Consider the following 23,070-nt stretch of genomic DNA (forward strand, 5'->3'; position numbering starts at 1 on the left):
TCCTGAGTTGTGGCCCTTCCCAAGCCTGCGTCCCAGCCCCGCCCCTCTCTCTGGACGCATCTCTGGGCCCCATCATCACCCGGCGCCGGGCCCTCCCTCCCGCCCCCCCTTTCTCCTCCCTCCTTCCTTCCCTCCCTTCCTCCCTCTCTCCCTCCCTCCCAGCTCCTGCACCAGGAAACAGCCAGATCCTGGCAGCGGCCTGACCCGTGAGATCCCTAACCTGGCAGGCAGGCGGGGTTGGAGACCGGCTGAGGGTGGGGGTGAGGGAGGAGCTGGGCCTTTGGGCTGCACTGGGGGGAGCGGGAGTAGAGATGGTGTCGGCAGGAAGCCCTTGGCCCTGGGTTTCCCGGGAGGACAGTCATTAAACATGGATTCGGCCACACAGCTGGTAGAGCGTTGGGGGCAGGGGCCTGGTCCCGGGAGCTGCAACCCCAGCCCTTCTCAGCCCAGACCCTGATCCCTGGTCTTCCCCACCTAGCTCTGATCTCCCCCTCCCCTTCCCAGGGCTCCACGCTGGGCAGGAGGATGAAAGGCCCCAGCTGGGGGCTCCTTGCCACCAGCGCTGGGTCCTAAGAGCTGCCATCCAGGCTGGGTGAGTGTCCCCTTCCTTCTCTGTCCCGGGCAACCCTTTGCTTCTCCCCCTTTCCCTTCAGCCCCTGTCTCCTCGCCCATCTTGTGCCTCTGCCAGCATCTTCACATCTTGCCTCTGGGGAGGTCCTAAGCCCCTTCCTCTAGCCAAAAAGGTGTGTACTGTGGCGGGGTTGGTGGGGGAGGTATAGAGGTGTCATAGAGCTGCTGTTGTCTTGTTATGAAAAGAATCTAAAGTATTTTAGGTGAAATTTACTTGTTTTACATTTAATTTGGCATATTATGAATTTGAGGGCCAGCCCCTCATGCCCTGGCCCCGCACCATGGCCTAATCTCCTTGTTCTTACTCGTCCCGGCCCAGTGGTTTCTGAGATTTCCCCTCACCTCCCTCCCTGTCTCATGGGCTGGCCAAACCTGAAATGCCTCCTTCTGGGTCTCTGACCATATATTCATGCCAGTCTTTTGTGTTTGACTCCTGCAGCTGCCCGGATGGCGACCCCAGCCTCGGCCCCAGACACACGGGCTCTAGTGGCAGACTTTGTAGGCTATAAGCTGAGGCAGAAGGGTTATGTTTGTGGAGCTGGCCCCGGGGAGGGCCCGGCAGCTGACCCGCTGCACCAAGCCATGCGGGCAGCTGGAGATGAGTTCGAGACCCGCTTCCGGCGCACCTTCTCGGATCTGGCAGCTCAGCTGCATGTGACCCCGGGCTCGGCCCAGCAACGCTTCACCCAGGTCTCTGATGAACTCTTCCAAGGGGGGCCCAACTGGGGCCGCCTTGTGGCTTTCTTTGTCTTTGGAGCCGCGCTGTGTGCTGAGAGTGTCAACAAGGAGATGGAGCCACTTGTGGGACAAGTGCAGGAGTGGATGGTGGCCTACCTGGAGACGCGGCTGGCCGACTGGATCCACAGCAGCGGGGGCTGGGTAAGAAACTTCTCCATTGCTGCCCTGAACATCCCTCTGAAAAGCTGGTCTCCAGGGGGAAGACGGGGGCTCTGGCTGGAGCTGGGGGCGGCTGTGCTGGGAATGAGGCGCGGGGGCTGAGTCTCCCTGTTTGGGTGGAATCAGACGCCCTCACTATGGGTATCACTGGACTCTGCACTCCAGGGCTGCCATGCAGTCATCACTGGGTGGGCTCATGGTCCAAAGCAGAGGACAGAATACACAGTAGACAGTGTAGTGCCTGCAGAGAAATGGCATCCAGCCATCGGGAATTTTTTACACCAGAGTACATGGCATGGGGGTGTCAGGGATCAGGGATGGGTGGTGGTCAAGGCAAGCCTTGGCAAAGGATGCCAGTTCTGAGCAGAATTTTTGGCCAGGGAAAGGATGGGATTCAGTTGACGTAGAGAAGGGCAAATGAGCCAGGCGCTCAGGGGGCATCAGAGGGGCTGGCGGCCAGGAGCTTGGGCCAGAGAGGAGCTGGGGGTGGGGTAGTGCTTGCAGTGGATGGAACTGGAACTCTCCCTCTCCTCTTTTCTCCACTCTTTCCTCTCCTGATATCCCTTTCTCCTTCTTTCTCTCCTACTTCCCTTCTCTCCCACAGGCGGAGTTCACAGCTCTATACGGGGACGGGGCCCTGGAGGAGGCGCGGCGTCTGCGGGAGGGGAACTGGGCCTCAGTGAGGACAGTGCTGACGGGGGCCGTGGCACTGGGGGCCCTGGTAACTGTAGGGGCCTTTTTTGCTAGCAAGTGAGAAAGTCCAGGGCCAGGTGGGGCGAGGTGTGTCTGGGGGACAGGAGAGCAGGAACAGAGCAGAGGAATGCCTTTGGAAGAAGTGGGGGAAAGGATGGGCATGGAACAGGGATGGGAAGGGGCAAGGTAGCATGCAAGAGAGCTGAGTGTGCCAGGCAGGCGGTTGAAAGAGTGAACTGGAGCTATTGCGGAATGTATTGGGAAAGTCAGGAGATGGATTCATTCCAGGGTTGGGGGGAGGTGGGAGGGATTATGCCTATAGGTGTAGGCACATGAAACTCTACCTAGAGCTTGATTTGCAGCCCCGAGGAAGGTGGACTTGCATAAGGGGTTGGCGTCTCCTTTGAGTGAGTGAGATTTGGGGCAAACACAGAAGGAACATCCCTTTGGAATGGGAGCTTGGGGTTCTCAGGGGATAGGGAGAGGTGGCTGTGACCATGGGCTGCTGGGACATGCGTGTGCATGTGCACGGGTGCTCGTGTGCATGCTGGGCTGCTTGTCTAATCTGGTGGCCGTGGGATTCCTCGAGGAGAAAACATTCCCTCTTGCAGTGGTGAGAACGAGGGGCAGCTCTCTGTCCCTCCTCCCAACGTCCCCTCCCCTCTCCCCTTGTCCTGCTGCCTCAAGGCTGAGGGAGAGAAACACTGTATCCAGACTGAGGGCTCTGGCAACTTTTCTGCAGAAAGTCGTCAGCAGGGCTTTGGAGAGAAGAGCACTTCTGTAGCTGGCCTTGTTCCTTCATTGTCCCCCTTCCTTGTGCATCACGCACTTGCTGCTGCCTCCTGGGCTCTGACAGAAAGGCAGGGCTGCGGAGCCTGCGGGGGTGGAGGCTTCGGGAGCTGGAGCTGCCTGCTGCCCTCCTCTCCCACTGGGGCACACTGGTGCCTAAAGTGTTCCCTATCTCTGGGACCTTTTGTACCCAAACTTAAACTCTAAATTGGGGCTCTTACTAATTTTCCTTTTGAGTGTGTGGACGTAAATGCAGATCTGGAATACAGTCTGGGTCCTGCACTGTGTCTCGGAGAGACTGTTGATGTCTTGAGAGGAACATTCCAGCTCTGAACCCCATGAATGTGAGGGTGACGTGTACTCCGTGACTGGCCTATTCCATGTGGTGGGCTTTGGTGCTGCTTTATTAAGGGCCAGGTGTCTGGGTTCCACAGTACCTCCCAGGACCTAGAAACATTGATATTTTCTTGGAAGCCACGCTGTTTGCATGGGTTTTACTTGTCTGTACCTCAGAGTCTGAGGATGTTAACTTTAGAGCTCCCTGTCCTCTATAACAGATTCAGATGACAGCTTTTTCTTTTGAGAAAGACATGATTTCACTCCAGATGTATGCCCTGAGCCAGACCTCACTGCTGCACTTTCCTAGGTGCTAAAATTGCTGCTCTCCAATGCTGACTTCTTCTGACACAGTGCTCTAGAACCCTGCCCTTGATCCTGAGCACTGACCAGCTTAGCTAGACCATGGTTGACTCTTGGAGATTTTCACTTGGTCCCAGAATGTGGCAACATAGTTGTACTCACAAGAATGTGGGACCAAAATTGGCCTCAGGTGTTTAGCTCAGACTTTTGCTTTTGAGAGAGGGCTGCACTTTTTAACGGTATTTATAGGGGAGGTGGTGGACTGCATGGGCCACTTGGTCTGTTGTGAGTATGCTGGTACCAGGCACTCAGAGCCAGTCTGTGGCAGGCAGTTGGGGTGGGGGGGGTCTCTGACTTGCTCAGGACAAACTAGGCCAGTGGTTTTCCAACTGCTTGGCAGAGCCCCAAAGTTTCCTAGGGTTGCCTCAGGAGTCCTTGGGGGAGATGAGGCGGGGGCACTGAGCAGGCCAGGTGACTTGCCCTCAAACAGAACAGCTCCCCTGTAGCTGTCTTACATATCGGGGTTCAGGGTAAGATTTTATTTGCATTAAGGGGTTTGCTGCTGAAAAACAAAGTTGGAAAACCACTGACTAGACCGTCAGCTCCAAATTGGAGCCTGTGCTCCCCCAGGTTTGGGTCAGACTCTTCCCCCTACCCTCTACCACAGGACGCCTAGCCCTGGTAGCTTTCCTGGGGACCTTTAGCAAACAGAGGTAGCAGGGACTGTGGTCAGGTTACCAAAAAGCCCGGCTCTGAGGCCTTCACACCTGGGTGGAAGGAGAGGCTGTTTTCTGAAAGGGTAAAAGGGCTTGGTCTGGATTCCCGGAAGCATAGCTTGGATGGGACCACAGAGGGCAGTTTTGACCTGTCCTGCCCTTCTGAGCTTGAGGGGGAAAGGAAACCCCAGAGACTCTTCTGTCAGGGAAAACTAGCGACTCTCTTCTAGAGCCATATAGTTCCTTGGGATTAGCTCTTGGCCAAGAAGGCTGAGTATGGCTCCCAATTTTTAAATCCATTTCATTTTTTTTAAAATAAGGGAAATAAATCTTATTGCCATTTTTCAGAGATTAAATAGGTGGAGAGGGTGTTTCTTGCTCTCCAGAGCTCAAAGGGACAAATAGGGACTTTGCTTAGGCCAAGGAAGGAGCAGAGGTAGGGCAACTAGGTCCTGCACTTATTAATCCCACTCCCCACTTATTCTAGGGCATACACTATTTTACTTTTTTAAAATCATAAAGCGGCGGGAGAACAGATTTGGTTAGTTTAGAAGAAAAGAAAAAGCTCTATAAATATAAATATATATTCCTGTATTTTTATTTAATAATTTATAAATACCAAGTTCATTTGACTTTTATTTTTGTGTAATATGTAATGGTCGTATTAAAAAAAATAAATAAAACCCAGAAGTTTAATGAGAAGGACTGAGCAGGGTTTGTGACTTCTATACTGTATAGCCTGGGGTCAGGACATTTCTTGATCTAAGCATCTCATCATGACCTTGTTAAGGCCAAGAATTAGATTAATAGGGATTTGGGAAAGTATTGAGATAAAAAAATTAAAAAAAAAAAAAAAATGGAGGGAATTCCCCAGCGGTCTAGTGGTTAGGACTCTGCGCTTTCACTGCCAAGGGCCCGGTTTCGACCCCTGGTCAGGGAACTAAGATCCCACAAGCTGCGCCATGCAGACAAAAAAAAAAAGAAAAAAGAAAATCAGAGTTGTTCTCCCATCCCCCCATCCTAGCCAAATGCCCAAAGCCAAGAACTCCATCTGTGCCAACCCAAGCATTGAGAGGGTGTGTGTATATGTTACTTTGGGATGGCCACAACAAAACCCAAAACAAAACAAACAAAACCTACCAAAAATCTTTATGATGTAATCAAGTCCCCTGTTGTGGTTCAGCTGCTAAATCAGAAGTATGTGATAATGAGCATTTCTCCTCAATATCCTGCTGCCTACTTCAGGCTTAAAATAAGTCTGGCAAAAATGGAGCCCTTGCTTACTTTCCTGCTCCCGAGACATTTGGTTTCAGCCATTGTAATGCAAACTGCTAAACTGGATGGGATCTACAGGAATTGTTCAGCCCATCCCTCTGTACTTCTAGTCTAGGACCACATCAAAATCATGTCTGACAGGAGTAGTGATCTTAATTTTAATTCACAAGTGGGAGTTTCTAGTCTTTCTATAATCCAATGCAATATAATGGTATTTGGGTTTATGTGTTAAATTGTAGTGAGAAATACACTGCTTAGAGGAATCCAGTGTTGTATTTCTATTCTCTCTATATAGAAAAATCTACGGGACAAGCCATGTTAAAATCAGAGAGTGGCTTGGTGAACATGGCTCTAGGGAAAAGGGAATTAGATGCTCTTAATAGTTAATATCATTAGGCTATGATAGCTAGTGTATTTATCCCTACTGTAGTTTGACTGGTTTATAGTTTGCCTAATTCCAAAAAGCATTTGCAGCATCTTACTATAATACACGAAAGACAAAACAATAGGAAAATATAGATTTTTAAAGTAAGGGTAAAGGGAAAATTGAAATATTATAATAAAATGACAGCAAAAAGGAAAACGAACACAGAAAAGGATTCTATAAGCAGTATTCCCAAATACTAAAGGTAGGCTATGAATTCAACTCTGAGCTTCTTGGCAGCTAAAGAAAATTGGAAAACCAATGAGATTCACATCCCTCCTAGGATTTGTAAAACCTTTCAGTTCCTCAAGGTAGGCAAAAAGTTTTGTGGCTCTTCTGAGAAGACACTGAATGATATAGTGGACACCACCCTCTATAACACCTGACAGCAAATATGATGTTGTTTTTTACACTACCGTTTCTTGCAGAAACACCAAATGGGGATTCAGCAGGTCCTAAGCTTGTTCTATCAGGATCGTCACAGTTTAGCTCAAATATGCTCTATGATGCCATAGTTTAAAATAGGGCTAAATTTCAGACTATCTAAATGGACAGATGGATTGTTTATTCTTCAGACAGTTCTCTGTGAATGTTATTTCTCCAAATGATACTTTTGATAAAAATTGGGCAACATTTAGTTACACTTTCTAGCAAATGGATGGATTATAAATATTCTGTGTTTTTAGTTGAGAGCAGATCCTTTGAAAACTTTAAAAGCTGCCTTAAATGTGGATACAGGTGAGATACAAATAAATTAACAATATTTTAAAAATCAACCAGAAAACATAATATAATGGAATGCTATCTAGTTTTTTATTCATTCATTCATTCATTCATTCAGCAAATATTCAAGCGTCTTAGGTGTGCTGAGGACAATTCTAGGCACTGAGGTAGAGAAGTGAACAAACAGGCACAAATTTCTGCTTTCATGTTACTTTCATTCTAGTAATGGAAACAAACAAAAGCTAAATAACTACCTACCTACATAAATAAATTTCACGATGTTCATTAACATAACATTTCACGTTAGGTGCCAAATGCTATGGAGAAAAATAATTCATTAGGGTAGGATGGGAAGGTGTATGTATAGGTTTCAATGTTAAATAGAGTGAGTGGGGAAGGCCTCATTTCTAAGGTAACTTCTGAGTAAAGTCATGAAAAATGAAATTGGAAAAATATTTTTATTGACATGGAAAAATATTTGTTATCTTATTAGGTAAAAAAAATAGATTAGAAAACAATATATGGTATGATCCCATTTTGCTAAAAAAAATATGTATATACACACACATATATATACCTCTATATGTATTTGTGTATTGAAAGTTTCAGGATGGTATATGCCAAAATATCATTAGTGATTATCTCTGGGTGGTGGATTTTATGGGTGATTTTATTTTTTCTTTTTGCTATCAGTATTTTAGGATTTTTTTTATAAGGAACATATAAAAAAGAAGTTTTTCAGGTACAAAGTCTTCTAAAAGTTAACCAAGCAGAATGGAAATTAAGCAGCCCAAGAGAGGCTCCTTCTCACTTAAATGGCCACCCCACTTCCATGCAAGGTTGGACCTAGGGAGTTAAGGTAGGTCGGGCCAGACTTTGCATTAGAAAGTAATTGGAGTTGGCTCCAAAACAGAGGTAAGTAAATGATCAAGGCTCCAAGGTTCTGTGTCAACATTGTCCAATAGAAATATAGTGCAAGTCATGTAAAGCAACTATACTCCAATCAAAATTTTTAAAAAGTCAAAAAAAAAAAAAAGAAATATAATGCAAGCCACATATGTAGTTTTACGTTTTTTAGTAGCCTCATTAAAAAAACCAAAAAGAAACAGGTAAAACTAATTTTAATAGTATTTTTTTAAACCTAGTATATAAAGACTACTATAATTTCAATCTGTAATTAATACTGAACAATTATTAAGTTATTTTACATAAGTATCTTTCTCATCCTGAGTCTTTGAAATTCAGTGTATATCTGACACTTCCAGCGCATCTCAATTCAGCACCATTCACATTTCAAGGGCTCAGTAGCCACGTGTGACGAGCGGCTACCATAGTAAACAATGTACTTCTAGATTAGAGGGAATTATTGCAGCCAGTAAATGTAAAATTTTCAAAGCAGGAGTTAAAAATGGGGATGAAACTACTAGGAAGCCAAGTATTTATATGTTTAGTGAGAAAACTTTTCCCTTCTGGACAGAACTGGACATGCCCTCATCCATTTTTACTGATTTAATTCTCCTTTTCTCAACTCAACAGATCATTCACTTTTGTTAACACACTTTTCCTTCTTCTAGGGCAAAACATCACTGAGTTTCAGTTTTTCCGGAACTCCATGGCCCTCTATTGATAGATTATTACTGAAGGAAAAGTATACTTATAATGTGTGAATCTTACATCATTACATACCAATTAAAAAAAAAATTCATTCTCAGAGGAAAACTTATCTCTTTGATGTTGTCTATGCATCAACAACAGGCAGGATATAAATTTATTACAGAAGATCATTCATTCAGTTAACATTTATTGAGCACACAGTGATAGCCAATGGCAATACAAATATAATTAAGAAGGTGTCCCTGCCTTTTACACTTTCAGTCTAATAGGGAACTATATTACAGATCACCATTCAAATATCTTTTTAAAATGTGTTTGTAAAAGTAATCATGCTTATTAGAGTAAGTTTGGAAGCTGGGCACTCTCCAATGCCCAAGTGTTTTTTTTAATTTTAAATAAAAATAATATACAATATTGTGGGAAAAATCATAGAATATAGAAAATTATAAAGAAGATCAATCATAATAAGCCTACTGCCCAGAGAGAATCACTATTAACATTTTGGTATATTTTTTTTCCATCAGTTGTTTGTGCTTATATTTTATGATCATACTGTATATACAATTTTTTTTTGTATATACAATTTTGTACATTGCAATTCTGCTTACCATTATATTGCAAGCATTTTCCTTGTCATTAAAAATGTTTTGAAGACATAATGACTATATAAAATTACATATATGTGTGTATAACAATTTTCCTGAAAAGTGCCCACTTGGACAATCAAGTTGTTTACATTTTTTTTCACTTTGAAGAACACCTTTATTCTCAGATGTTTACCTAGGTTTTAGATTATTTCTTTAGAACAAATGATAAGAAATACAATTACTGTGTTAAGAACCTCAACATTTTAAAAACTTTTGTTGCATATTGCCAAAGAACAGATTGTACTGGTTCTTATTCCTTTTTTTCTCCAATGCCCAAGTTGTTTTTTTAAAAAATCAGATATACATAATTTTAATCATACTTTATATACAATTTTACATCCTACTTCTTTGGCCTAACAAAAATTATTTTTATAAGTTATCACACACTACGTGTAAACCTTTTTGTAAAAGAAATAGGTGCATAAAAAAATAAAAATAGGTGCATAATAATCTTGTGATGTAATTATAGTTTGCCTAAACATTTATCTCTTATTGGAATTTAGTCTTTTTCCAGCTTCAGCATTGTACGTAATGTTATCTTTGTGTATTAAAACAGACCTTACAGAAATTTTGATCTGAGCTTTGAAATCTGGTTTTGGATTCCCTGCTCACTTCTAATTAGTTATGACTTGGGGGAGTTACTTCATTCTTTCCTCATCCCTAAAAAAGGTTATGGTTTGGGGACTATTTGTTTCATAATGTTATGAGAGTTCAATGAGATAACATAACAAGGAGTCCAGGATGCAGCCTGTTACAAAATCCAGTGCTCAACAAAACTGTGGTTCAAAGGCATTATTTTAAAAATCACATTTCCCTTAACTGGCTTTCTTAGTTTAAATTAGGTATCAATAAACATCCAAGTCTTGATTTGGTTAAAATCAGTAGAAAAGATTTTTCTTCCAGCAAACTCACAATCTTTTAGAGCTTGTCTGCGGTGCTCAACTTAGTTCTCCCAGACCACTGAAGCTGAGATGGCTGATGAAGTAATTTTCAGTGAAATTTTAAGCAACTGTGACTCTGCTCCAAGTTCTCCTGTTCCTGAGGTAAGGATTTGTGTGAAAAAATGAGGGTGAGGGGAAGAGTGGGGTATACTGTGAAGCTTTTGACTTTTGGTTTGCTAGTAGGAATCTCCTCTTGTTCAAATCCCTCTACCAAGTCATGTACATCCTCTCCAGGTTGTTTGAGTAACTATTTGGTTGGGCTCATGTGAATCTGGCTCTCAAACCATAGCTTGGTCTGGCTGCAGCTATCCCTCTTGCAAACTTAGCACTGCCGTTCCTTCCTTTTTAATAAATGTGTAGGATCACCACTAAACTATGGCAACCCTGCTTTCCAGGGCTAGGTCTCATTGGTACCTCAGAGTGCAACGATGAGGTGGAATTCCTCTGGGGTCTGAAGGAGGGTCTGGGAAAGCGCTGTAGATGAAGGGTGGCACCCAGATCCCCAGTCTATGTATCCTTTGGTCAACAAACATTTATTTGGATACTTACTATGTGCTAGGCATATTGCTCCACCGTGGAGATGCAAATGTAGATAGAATCCAGCCTCTCATCTCCAAGCTCTCACAAGCTCTAGTTAGGAAAGGAAGCACAAAATGATTAAGTGCACAGTGGAGGTAGGCCCGCTTGTCATGGGAGAAGAGGGGAGGCCAGTTAGTGGAAGGCTTCACAGAGGAGGTGATGATAGGGTTTGCAGTGGTCTGGCTGAAGAAGGACTGCATGTACAGAGGCACAGACCTGGGTGCAGATACACCCACTGGAATGAAGAGTGTGGAAACAACATGCACTTAGTAGCCTGGTCTGGAGGTCTCCAAGACCTCAGTAAGGAGTTCTGAGAGTTAACCTGGCCAGTGTGGATTGGAGTGGTGACCCACTGGAAGCTGACCCATTAAGCGGCTGCAGCAAACAGTCCAAGCAAAAGAAAAAATGAAACTGGGGCATGAGCAGAATGCTTGGAAAGTATGCCTGTGCAGGAAGACAGCACATACACGGCTCATGACTAGTACTGGAGTGAGGATTCCTCCCTGCTTTCTGGTTTGGGGAGACCTGGTGGATGGTGGTGCCAGTAACCTGGGTGGGAAAGATAAGCTCCTTCCCAGAGAGCGCCATTCAGAACCCTCCATTTCCAGCAACATCCCATCTACTGGTGCATTCCTGGTAGAAGACCAGTTTCCAGAAACCGCCGCAGTATTTCCGGACTCTGCCTTCCAAGAACTCACTAGTTGGCAACCAGCAGCATCAAGATGGCCGCCTCCTAAAGACCAGTCATGTGACCTCGGCTTTCACTGGGAGCCCGGCAGTCCGTTCGGGGGCAAGGTTCACCTGTCACGAAACGGGTGTCAGCCCTTCGAATCTCGCGAGCCAATCGGCATCTGAGGTTGGGCCACTTCGGCGAAGCGATCGGAAGATTGGTCCTTTCCACTCGCCTTGCCAGCGGCCAATCACCGACCGTCATACTTCGCGGACCCGCCCTTAGGCGGGGGAGAAGCAGGAATGTCGTCACAGCTAGGCGGTATTGTTACCTAAGGACTTGAGAGGAGGTGGGACGAGTGTTGATTGACAGACCGATTTCTCCTACCGGGATTTAAGGATTTGGCGCAATCCCCCGCCTTAGGGATGGGGTCTTATTTGATTGCCTAGTAATATTCCCCAATGGAGTCCTAGCTCGTGGTGACGGGCAGGCTGCTTGACTAATGAATCCTCGGCGTGGCCGGCGCAGCTCTCCAATCGCTGGGCGGCTGGCCCCAGTCTGAGCGGCGATGGCGGCGGCGGCGGCGGCGGCAGCAGCAGCGGGGGCTGCGGGCGGTCGGGGCTCCGGGCCGGGGCGGCGGCGCCATCTTGTGCCCGGGGCCGGTGGGGAGGCCGGGGAGGGGGCCCCGGGGGGCGCAGGGGACTACGGGAACGGCTTGGAGTCTGAGGAACTGGAGCCTGAGGAGTTGCTGCTGGAGCCCGAGCCGGAGCCCGAGCCCGAAGAGGAGCCGCCCCGGCCCCGTGCCCCCCCCGGGAGCTCCGGGCCCTGGGCCTGGCTCGGGAGCCCCCGGCAGCCAGGAGGAGGAGGAGGAGCCGGGACTGGTCGAGGGTGACCCGGGGGACGGCGCCATTGAGGACCCGGTGAGGGAAGGAGGGCGAGCGAGCAGGCCGGCCGGCCGTGTCACGGGAGGCCCAGAGCTCAGGCGAGCGGGAGGCGGGCGGGGGATGGGGGTGGGCGGGGAATAACGTGGCTGGGGCCGGGCTGGGGAGGCAGCCTCGACCGCCAGAAGGGGCCCAGCCGGGTTGATTCGGGCGTCATGGGTGCCTAGTGTTGTTCTAGAGAAGGTAGCTTGGTTTTCTTTTCATTACGACCCTCGCGTCGGGCGAGAGAAATGGCCGAGCATGGCTGGGGCCGCGCGCGGAAGGAGAGCAGGGTAGAGCCCCTGCGTTGGTTCCTCTTAAGCTGTTCTCCATACCCTCCCCACTCATTGTAGGAGCTGGAAGCGATCAAAGCTCGAGTCAGGGAGATGGAGGAAGAAGCTGAGAAGCTAAAAGAGCTACAGAACGAGGTAGAGAAGCAGATGAATATGAGTCCACCTCCAGGCAATGGTGAGTAACTGGCGGTTGCACGCGGAACCCGGGTCCTGAGATTGGAAGGGTTCTCGGAGCACGGTTTATATGGAATTAGATGCTCGGAACCTTGGAGCTGCTTGTCTGAGCAATTACTGGGCAGTTGCTGCAGTCATAGTCCATTGTGTGTTTTTCTGACCTTTGTGAGACGGGGCCTATGTTTTGGTGATGGTAGTCTTGTGCCTCCCTTTGTCCCTGTTACAAATGTGTTGCTCTTTGTTCTTAGTCTTCCACTACCCTTTTTGGAGGTTGCCAGCTGGTATTTGACCTTCAAGTCCAATAGTTTTTCTTTCAGTTGGAGACCTTTAGTTAGGAGTTCTAAGATAAACTGCTCAGCTTCAGGGGGCTTCTCCTCTAATCTAGAAATGTCCAGCCTCAGCCGACTTAATTTTGTTCACTTTTCAAATCATTTTAACCGAAGCTACTCAATAGGTACTTGATTTGGGGGCAGGAGGGAATCCCTGTATTGTTTTCTTTGATTTTTAAGACTGTATTAATCTATTCCTTAATTTTTCAAGTATTTGGTGAGCACCTATTGCATGCTAGACTTTTCTAGGTAATGGGTACAGCAGGGAACAGAACAGACCAAAATCTTTACCTTTGCTGCTGCTTGTGGTGGTGGTAGTGGTGCATAGATTGGCCAAGTAGAAAACAAGCGTTTTTTTCCTGATCCTTTTTTCTTCAAAGCTGGCCCAGTGATCATGTCCATTGAGGAGAAGATGGAGGCTGATGCCCGTTCCATCTATGTTGGCAATGTATGTACCAGAGCCTTGACTAGGGTTGGGGAAATCTCTTAGTTTGGGGGATTATTTATTAGGAGTCTTGAAAGGAACCATTTCCAGGGTAGGTGGTGGATTTAAGGGGTGGAGGGAGGGTTGGAATGAGGTGAAAGGTAATGGTGATTAGCAGAGGCTCTGGGGTTGGAAGGAAAAGAGGTTAGTTCCTTAGAGAGCTAGATATTGGTGTGCTTTGGTGTGTATGGATGGCCCAGCGCAGAGGCTAGGCAGAGTACCTGTGGAGATGGGAGTTTGCCCTGTTACCTGTGAAATGTACCCCCCCCACAGGTGGACTATGGTGCAACAGCAGAAGAGCTGGAAGCACACTTTCATGGCTGTGGTTCAGTCAACCGTGTTACTATACTATGTGACAAATTTAGTGGCCATCCCAAAGGGTAAGTGGGGAAGTTGAGGTCGTTTTAGTCACAGTTAAAAAATAAATAAATTATATTTTATATTGAGCAGTAAGCTACCTAGATGTTAAAGTAAGTAGTCTGTCTTTTAAGATAGGTGTTAATGTTGATACATATCAAGGATTGCACATAAAATTGCCTTCAGGGGCCCAACAGATAACAGAGATGGGGGCTGGGTGTGGGGGGGGATCATGAACTATAAGGGGGGGCGCCTTCTGCATGGCCCCCACCGTTTTCTGCCTTGCGGAAAACCAGGCCCTCTGTATCCTATCTTATAATTTTCCAAGAGTAGCTGCAAATTTTGATTAAAATCTTCCATTAAGAATTTTTTTGACAAATAATTAAAAATATGAACACACTGTACTCAAACAAAGCATGCCTGTAAGTTGGATTTGACCTGTGAGCTGCTATTTGTATCCTCAGATAAAGTGGCAATTACCCTTTTCAGGTTTGCATATATAGAGTTCTCAGACAAAGAGTCAGTGAGGACTTCTTTGGCCTTAGATGAGTCCCTATTTAGAGGAAGACAAATCAAGGTAAGCCCTGTGCCCTTTGCTGTTCTGGTTCTGTAAGTTCTCCAGCTTGGCTCTAAGGCATTGTGTTGTACGTGTCATTCTCAGGTGATCCCAAAACGAACCAACAGACCAGGCATCAGCACAACAGACCGGGGTTTCCCGAGAGCCCGATACCGTGCCCGGACCACCAACTACAACAGTTCCCGTTCTCGATTCTACAGTGGTTTTAACAGCAGGCCCCGGGGTCGCGTCTACAGGTCAGGATAGATGGGCTGCTCCTCTCCCCCGCCTCCCATGAGCCCTGTATGCTTCCTTCTCTCCTCATCTGAGGAACCTCCCTCCTTTACCCTCCCCTTGGTTCTGGGGACTTGGTCTCCTGCCTGTGCAGGGTGAGGAAGGTAGTTGCAGGCCAGGAGGCCAGTCTCATCTTTTTCTGGAGCAGGAATTGGTGATAAGGGCTGGATCTCTCCACCCTGTTCTGAGAGATGCTTCTCCACCCAGCCTTTTTTTCCTTGAGAGTTGATGGCAGTGAAGGTGTTTACACAGAACTCCCAGGAAGAACAGGGCCTCAGAGCAGTGAAAGCACTGTTTGGACCTTTGCTACTTTGCTCAGAGTTAGGGAGGGGCTGAAGTTTGAACCTCCCTTGGAAGAAAACCAGAGGCTAGTTGATCCTCCTCAACAGCCATGTGGGAGGATATCGAGATATTTACTCTTTAGCCAGTCTTTTGCAACTTTCTTGCTGGGCCTAGTGTGGCACCCATGTTGTTGCTTCACTTTACTTCCGTTTCTTTACATTTAAATAGACAGTTTAGGCATATAGACCTTGGCTTTTCATAAGATTTACCTGTCAGCTCCCAGGAGTTAGGGAGGATCTGTTGGTGAGAGCCTCGCTTTTAAGAGCTGTGGAGAACTGGAATCTGGATAAACAATGAGTCCTTTTTCTTGCCCCTATGTCTCAGATGCATTTCTTTATTGCCACTGTTTGGCGAGGTAATAACAGTTAATTCCCCACTCCCATTTGCCAGGTGTGTCACTATTTCTGGGATTGTGGGGGTCAGTTTTAGGACTTGGGAAACTTCTTTCCCCTCTTCCCTTCTCAATAACTGGGGCGAGGGCCCACGGGGAGGGGCTTGTGCTGAACTATTTAGTGATCATGTTAACACCTAACTCTCCTTCTTTCTTCCAGGGGCCGGGCTAGAGCGACATCATGGTATTCCCCTTACTAAAAAAAGTGTGTATTAGGAGGAGAGAGAGGAAAAAAAGAGGAAAGAAGGAAAAAAAAAAAGAATTTAAAAAAAAAAAAAAAAGAAAAACAGAAGATGACCTTGATGGAAAAAAATATTTTTTAAAAAAAAAAGATATACTGTGGAAGGGGGGAGAATCCCATAACTAACTGCTGAGGAGGGACCTGCTTTGGGGAGTAAGGGAAGGCCCAGGGAGTGGGGCAGGGGGCTGCTCATTCACTCTGGGGATTCGCCATGGACACGTCTCAACCGCGCAAGCTGCTCCCCCTGTTTCCCTGTGCCCCTTTGCCCCCTTGCGGGCTGCTCAAGGGTAGGTGGGCATGGGTGGTAGGAGGGTTTTTTTTTACCCAGGGCTCTGGAAGGACACCAAACTGTTCTGCTTGTTACCTTCCCTCCATCTTCTCCCTAGCTTTCACAGTCCCCTCCTGCCTGTTCCTGTCCTGCCAGGTCTACCACCCACCCCACCCCTCTTTTCTGGCTCCCTGCCCCTCCAGATTGCCTGGTGATCTATTTTGTTTCCTTTTGTGTTTCTTTTTCTGTTTTGAGTGTCTTTCTTTGCAGGTTTCTGTAGCCGGAAGATCTCCGATCCGCTCCCAGCGGCTCCAGTGTAAATTCCCCTTTCCCCTGGGGAAATGCACTACCTTGTTTTGGGGGGTTTTGGGGTGTTTTTTGTTTTTCAGTTTTTTGTTTTGTTTTGTTTTCCTTTGCCTTTTTTTCCCTTTTGTTTGGAGGGAATGGGAGGAAGTGGGGACAGGGAGGTGGGAGGTGGATTTTGTTTATTTTTTTAGCTCATTTCCAGGGGGTGGGAGTTTTTTTTTTAATATGTGTCATGAATAAAGTTGTTTTTGAAAATAAAAAATGTTTGGCCTTTTGGGTGTATGGATTATTTATCTTCCTGTTGTCTCTTAAATCCCAGATGGCTGTTAATTCTCCTTTCTGGAAATGCTGGTGTTGTGGAGGGGAAGTTCCCACCTAAGGAGTAGGAGTCAGAAGTACAACTAGCAGGAACATTGTGCGTTTAGCTGAGCTTGATGGGGTTTTCTGGAAAGCATGTAGCCCTGATTGGCATTTGAGAGGTACATTAAATGAGCCTGGGAATATAAAGGAATGGCCAGATTAGAGTGCTCTAATAGCACTTTAGTGTGTCCTCTTGATAAAATTTATGTGCAAATGAATTATCCACATCAACAGCACTAGATTCTTATGTTGGCGTCTGGGTAGCCTTTTTTGTCTTCTCTACCCCAAGGTAGGCTCAAAAAACGAGGAAAAAAAATAATTAGGGGGACTTCCCTGGTGACGCAGTGGTTGAGAGTCTGCCTGCCAATGCGGGGGACATGGGTTCGGGCCCTGGTCTTGGAGGATCCCACGTGCCGCGGAGCACCTGGGCCCCTGTGCTGCAGTTACTGAGGCCCGCATTCCTAGAGCCTGTGCTCCGCAATGGGAGAGGCCACCACAATGAGAAGCCTGTGCACAGCAATGAAGACCCAATGTAGCCAAAATAAATTTAAAAAAAAAAATTAGGGCTTCCCTGGTGACTTAGTGGTTAAGAATGTGCCTGCTGGGGCTTCCCTGGTGGCGCAGTGGTTGAGAGTCCACCTGCCGAGGCAGGGGACTCGGGTTCGTGCCCTGGTCTGGGGAGATCCCACATGCCACGGGGTGGCTAGGCCCGTGAGCCATGGCCGCTGAGCCTGTGCGTCTGGAGCCTGTGCTCCACAACGGGAGAGGCCACAACAGTGAGAGGCCCTCATACCGCAAAAAAAAAAAAAAGAATCCGCCTGCCAATGCAATGGACACGGTTTCAAGCCCTGGTCCAGGAACATCCCACATGCCCCAGAGCAACTAAGCCCGTGAGCCACAACTACTGAGCCTGCGCTCTGGAACCCGCGAGCTACAACTACTGAGCCCATGTGCCACAGCTACTGAAGCCCGCATACCTAGAGCCCGTGCTTTGCAACGAGAAGCCACTGCAATGAAGCCTGTGCACCGCAACGAACAGTAGACCCCGCTCACTGCAACTAGAGAAAGCCTGTGTGCAGCAACGAAGACCCAACACAGCCAGAAATTAAAAAAATTATTAATAAAAGTTAACATTTAAAGATAATTGCGAAGCTTACGTTTAGTAGTTCAGTGGCCACTTAATACGTTCAGCTAACTTGTTTTCGTTTTTTTATAAATTTATTTTTAATTATGGCTGCGTTGGGTCTTTGTTGCTGCATGTGAGCTTTCTCTAGTTGCGGCGAGCGGGGCCTAGTCTTAATTGCGGAGCATGGGCTCTAGGCACGCAGGCTTCAGTAGTTGTGGTGCATGGGCTTAGTTGCTCCACAGCATGTGGGATTCCCAGACCCAGGGCTCGAACCTCTTTCCGCTGTGTTGGCAGGCAGATTCTTAACCACTGCAGCAGGGAAGTCCTAGCTAACTTATTTTGGATTGTTCCATTAATTAGGACAAGTGGCTTTCGTTGTTTGAGTATCCTTAAGTTTAGTAGTTGAGTTACTTGGTTGTGTTAATGACCTAATTTTCCATTTTATATTCTAATGTTAGATTGGTCTTAAAAGCCTTTGGTACTATATCACACACACACCCCTTTTTGTAGACCCTCCATTACTTACAGTTTGTAAATATTTAAACCTCTGTATGTTCACTTCTGTTCCTAGGATTTTTGTTCATGATTGCCTCTGACCGAGATGCTCTCTTCGATAATCTTAGGTTAAAGAAATGGCTCTCCATATCCATGGAGCCTCAGCCAACCTCCCAAATATTTTTTGTTTTTTATTTCCAAATGGTTTTGTATTCTGAAATTTTAGGTATCGACCATCCCATAATTTAATATTTGATCATCTACCTCCCATTGTGTCATTTGTTAGGCATTTGGGAGTCTTCTCTAACTAGATTCAACTAGAACAGTGTCTCATAAGCTGAGTACGGAAACTTTAGAGGCTGATTAGCAAGAGGCTGGATAAAGTGTTCAGTATTAACTTTTTATTAGAAAAATGTGCAACATCTTAAGTGGCTTGATGCTGCTCATGCTGGGAAGGTCTTGTCTGTCCGCCAGGTGGCAGTAAGTGGCTATCTAAAAAAATCCCTGTAGCCTGTTGGATCTTGGAGGATGAATTGCTTTTTTGACTCTTCTTTGTTTTAATTTTCTGTGTTCAGTCCGTTCTCAATATCCTGTCTGTCCTCTATCCTACTTTAACTGCTTGAGCAACTCCCCACCTTGATTGTAGTGGACTCCTGGCAATAATCTGTCTCCAAACTCTTCGTATTTCCAAAAAGGCCCCTATGCTGCCAAGTGTGGAACTAAGGTTTTTCCCAATTTGATCCAGATTGATTTTTCCTGCCACATTCTTCCCTACATCTGATGTACTGTGCATTCCAGTTGAGTTTTACTTTATTTTCATGTATTGCTCATGCTGTTCCTCCAGCCTGCTATGCCCATCACATCTAGTCTGTCAGAATCATAAGATAGAAGCCAAGGTGTATAAGCCAAGTAACGCAGCCAGGAAACTTATTTTGATTTCCTAGTCAGGATGAATCACTCCTGCACTCGGCAAATTGCTCCTATCTCTATTTGGCACTTCATGCTTTCATAATTAAAATAATTACATCCGTGTTTTCCCTTAAGGGCATGGATTGTGCCTTTGTATAGCTCACAGCACCTGCCACTTAGGTGTTCAGAAGGTGTTAATTCACTTTGGAGGGTCCCTTTATCCCGGGCCTGCTGATTCCTATTCTTTTTTTAAGTAAATAAATTTATTTATTTATTTATTTTTGGGTGCGTTGGGTCTTTGTTGCTGTGCGCGGGCTTTCTCTAGTTGTGGCGATCAGGGGCTACTCTTCGTTGTGGTGCACGGGCTTCTCATTGCGGTGGCTTCTCTTGTTGCAGAGCACGGGGTCTAGGCATGTGGGCTTCAGTAGTTGCAGCGTGTGGGCTCTAGGGCGCGTGGGCTTCAGTATTTGTGGCACGCAGGCTCAGTAGTTGTGGTGCACAGGCTTTGTTGCTGTGAGACATGTGGGATATTCCCAGACCAGGGCTCAAACCTGTGACCCCTGCATTGGCAGGCAGATTCTTAACCACTACACCACCAGGGAAGTCCCTGTTGATTCCTATTCTTAACAGGAATTAGATTTCCTGCTTTACCTGGTCTCTTCATTTTTCCTGTGTCATCCTCAGTGATTTTAGAGGAAGTAGCTTAGAAAGCAAGTTGCTTTCTTTGAGAAAGATTGGTTACTTTTCTGTCAGTCATTCCTAATAAGCTCTCTCTTAATCAAGGGACAGCAATGAGTCTGGTCTCATTCGGATTCTGTGGGAAGGAAGTGTCCTTGAGGAGGAGAGATTGGGGAAGCCTGTCTATAAGATTTCTCTGGAGTGAGTCTGAGTCAGAGATCCTTTGAGGGACTGTGGGTGATACAAAATGAATGAGGACAGCCCAGTGCTTTCTCAGAATTTGCCCAACCTGACACCAGCAACAGAAAAAAGCGGTGGCTGGGTTTTTTCAATAATGTAATAGCTTTCCTCACTTTTATATGGTTAGATGAGCAGATTTGATTTCTCAAATCATCTAATTTAAAAATGTCAACCCAGCTAATGCCTCTTTCTCCTTTATGCCTATGGCAATCATTCATTCAACAAACAGACATTTACTGAGTCCTTACCAAGTGCTGGGCACTGTTCTAAGTGATAGAATTTGTTACAGAAAAAGGGGTCACTAAGTAAAGGAACTTTAATTTTATTTGCTGAAGAAAGCTTGCAATATTTCTGACTTGCATCCCACCAAAAAGCTCTATGGATTTTTTTAGATATAATTCATATACCATAAATTTGCCTTTTAAGTGTACTTAAAATTCAGTGATATTTAGTAGATATATTTATAATAACCATATTATTTATACATATATATGTACATACCTATATAGTAACCATCACCACTACCTAATTTTAGAGCGTTTTCATCATGGCAAACAGAAACCCTGTACCCATTAACAAGCATTCCCAATTCTCCCCCCCTCGCAGTCCCTAGCAACTACTAATTATACTTTCTATATCTATGGGTATGCCTTTTCTGAATATTTCATATAAATGAGATCGTACAATATGTGGCCTTTTCTGTCTGGCTTCTTTCATTTAGCATGTTTTCAAGATTGATCCACGTTGTAGCGTTTATCAGTACTTCATTCCTTTTTATGGCTGAATAATATTTCATTGTACAGTTGACCCTTGAACAACATGGGTTTGAACTGCATGGGCCCACTTAAACGTGGGGTGTTTTCAGTAAATACGTACTATAGTGCTACCTGGTCCATTGTTGGTTGAACCCATGGATGCAGAACTATGACATGGAGGGTAGACTGTAAAGTTTTTGAGGATTTCGAACTGCATAGAGGGTCAACGCTCCTAACCCCCAAGTTCAAGGATCAGCTGTATAGATATACCACATTTTGTTTATCCAGTCATCAGTTGGTGGATATTTGTGATAGTACCATTTTTTGACTATTAGGAATAGTGTGCTACAAACATCTGTGTACAAGTTTCTGTGTGACCATACCTTTTCATTTCTCTGGGGTATATCTTTTCATGTGCTTACTGGCCCTTTGTACATATTCTCTGAAGAAATGTCTAGCAGATCCTTTGCCCACTTTTTAACTGGGTTATTTGTCTTTATTGTTGAGTTGCAAGAGTTCTTGATGTATTCTGAATACTAGACCTTTATCAGATATATATGATTTCCAAATATATTTTCTCCCATTTTGTAGGTTTTCACTTTCATTTATTTAATTTTGGCTGAGTTGGGTCTTCGTTGCTGCACGCAGGCTTTCTCTAGTTGCAGCGAGTGGGCTTCTCATTGCGGTGGCTTCTCGTTGCGGAGCATGGGCTCTAGGCACACAGACTTCAGTAGTTGTGGCATGTGGGCTCAGTAGCTGTGGCTTGCGGGCTCTAGAGGGCAGGCTCAGTAGTTGTGGTGCACAGGCTTAGTTGCTCTGTGACCTGTGGGATATTACCAGGCCAGGGCTCGAACCTGTGTCCCTGCATTGGCAGGAGGATTCTTAACCACTGCACCACCAGGGAAGTCCCGGTTTTCACTTTCTTGATAGTGTCCTTTGAAGCACAAAAGTTACGAAGGTTTATGCCCATGTTTTTTCCTAAGAGTTTTATAGTTTTAGCTCTTATATTTAAGTCTTTGATGCATTTTGAATTAATTTTGTGTATGGTGTGAGGTAGAGGTCCAGCTTCATTCTTTTGCATGCAAATAATGCATTTGTCCCAACCCCATTTGTTAAAAAGCCTATTCTTTCCCCATTGAATGGCCTTAACACCCTTGTTGAAATCAGTTGACTGTAAGTCCACAGGTTTATTTCTGGACTCTCGATGCTGTTCTATCAATCTATGTGTCCATCCTTATGCCAGTAGTACAGTTTTCATTACTGTAGTTTTGTAATAAGTTTTGAAAGTGGAAAGTGTGAGTCTTCCAATTTTGCTTTTTTCCCAAGATTGCTTAGCTATTCTGGGTCTTTGACATTTCCATATGAATTTTAGAATCAGCTTGTCAATTTCTGCAAAAAAGATGGCAAAGATTTTAACAGGGATTACACTGAATCTGTAGATCAGTTTATAGAAGATTGCATCTTAACAATATTAAATCTTCCAATCTATGAACACAGTATGTCTTTCCATTTATTTAGATCTTTAATTTCTTTAAACAACGTTTTGTAGTTTTCAGTGTACAGGTCTTGCACTTTTATTAAATTTATTCCTAAGTATTTGAGGTTTTGCTATTTTAAATGGAATTCTTAATTTCATTTTCAAATTGTTCATTGCAGTTGTATAAAAATACAGCTGATTTTGGGAATTCCTTGGTGGTCCAGTGGTTAGGATTTGGTGTTTCACTGCCGGGGGCCTTGGTTCAATCCCTGCTCAGGGAACTAAGATCCTGCAAGCTGCGTGGTGCAGCCAAAAAACAATTGATTTTGTATATTGATCTTGTATCCTCCACATTCAGTCACTAGTTAAGTAACCTTGCTGAACTTATTTAGTTCTTATAGCTTTTTGGTGGACTCTTTAGGATTCTCTGTATACAAGGTCATGTCACCTGCAAAAATAGTTTTACATTGTCTTTTCCATTCTTGGTGCTTTTTACAGGCATATCTCATTGTATTGGGTTTTGCTTTATTGCACTTGGTAGAGATTACATTTTTTACAAATTGAAGGTTGGTGGCAACCCTGCATTGAATAAGACTCTTGGTGCCAGTTTCCAACAGCATTTGCTCACTTCATGTCTCTGTGTCACATTTCGGTAATTCTCACAATATTTCAAACCCTAAACCAACAAAAAGATTACGACTCACTGAAGGCTAAGATGATGGTTAGCATTTTGTAGCAATAAAGTATTTTTAAATTAAAATATGTACATTGTCTTTTATAGATATAATGCTATTGCACACTTAATAGACTACAGTACAGTGTAAACATAACTTTTATA

General features: G+C 45.2%; 2 protein-coding genes across 4 annotated transcripts; both read left to right on the top strand.

Annotated features, from left to right (window-relative positions):
- Positions 1-21: 21 nt before the first annotated feature.
- BCL2L2 (BCL2 like 2) lies at positions 22-5,073 on the top strand. 3 transcript variants are annotated; one of them, XM_027110847.1, is made up of 4 exons: positions 22-206; positions 505-592; positions 1,070-1,509; positions 2,132-5,073. In XM_027110847.1, the coding sequence occupies exons 3-4, from the start codon at positions 1,078-1,080 to the stop codon at positions 2,279-2,281; spliced, it is 582 nt and encodes a 193-aa protein (XP_026966648.1). In that variant the 5' UTR covers positions 22-206; positions 505-592; positions 1,070-1,077; the 3' UTR covers positions 2,282-5,073. The 3 variants fall into 3 exon arrangements, with proteins under 3 accessions (XP_026966648.1, XP_026966647.1, XP_026966649.1); XM_027110846.1 differs by lacking the exon at positions 22-206 and having other exon boundaries at positions 229-592; XM_027110848.1 differs by lacking the exons at positions 22-206; positions 505-592 and adding an exon at positions 602-743 and having other exon boundaries at positions 2,132-4,917.
- A 5,087-nt stretch (positions 5,074-10,160) lies between these two features.
- Positions 10,161-15,962, top strand: PABPN1 (poly(A) binding protein nuclear 1). Its single transcript, XM_027110845.1, is given in 8 exon segments — positions 10,161-12,042; positions 12,044-12,157; positions 12,511-12,625; positions 13,334-13,401; positions 13,711-13,817; positions 14,284-14,371; positions 14,456-14,607; positions 15,538-15,962. Coding segments are annotated over 8 exon segments (921 nt in total). The 5' UTR covers positions 10,161-11,805; the 3' UTR covers positions 15,578-15,962.
- Positions 15,963-23,070: the final 7,108 nt, after the last annotated feature.

This window comes from Aethalodelphis obliquidens, unplaced genomic scaffold, assembly GCF_003676395.1.
Source record: "Aethalodelphis obliquidens isolate GAN/ISIS:26980383/991018 unplaced genomic scaffold, ASM367639v1 scaffold10, whole genome shotgun sequence".
NCBI classification, from domain to species: Eukaryota; Metazoa; Chordata; class Mammalia; order Artiodactyla; family Delphinidae; genus Aethalodelphis; species Aethalodelphis obliquidens.

Bases quoted from the DNA above. Each gene is read 5' to 3' on its own strand.
- BCL2L2 (XM_027110847.1), top strand. From the start codon at position 1,078: ATGGCGACCCCAGCCTCGGCCCCAGACACACGGGCTCTAGTGGCAGAC. The intron at 1,510-2,131 runs GTAAGAAACTTC...TCTCTCCCACAG, and splicing joins TCCACAGCAGCGGGGGCTGG to GCGGAGTTCACAGCTCTATA.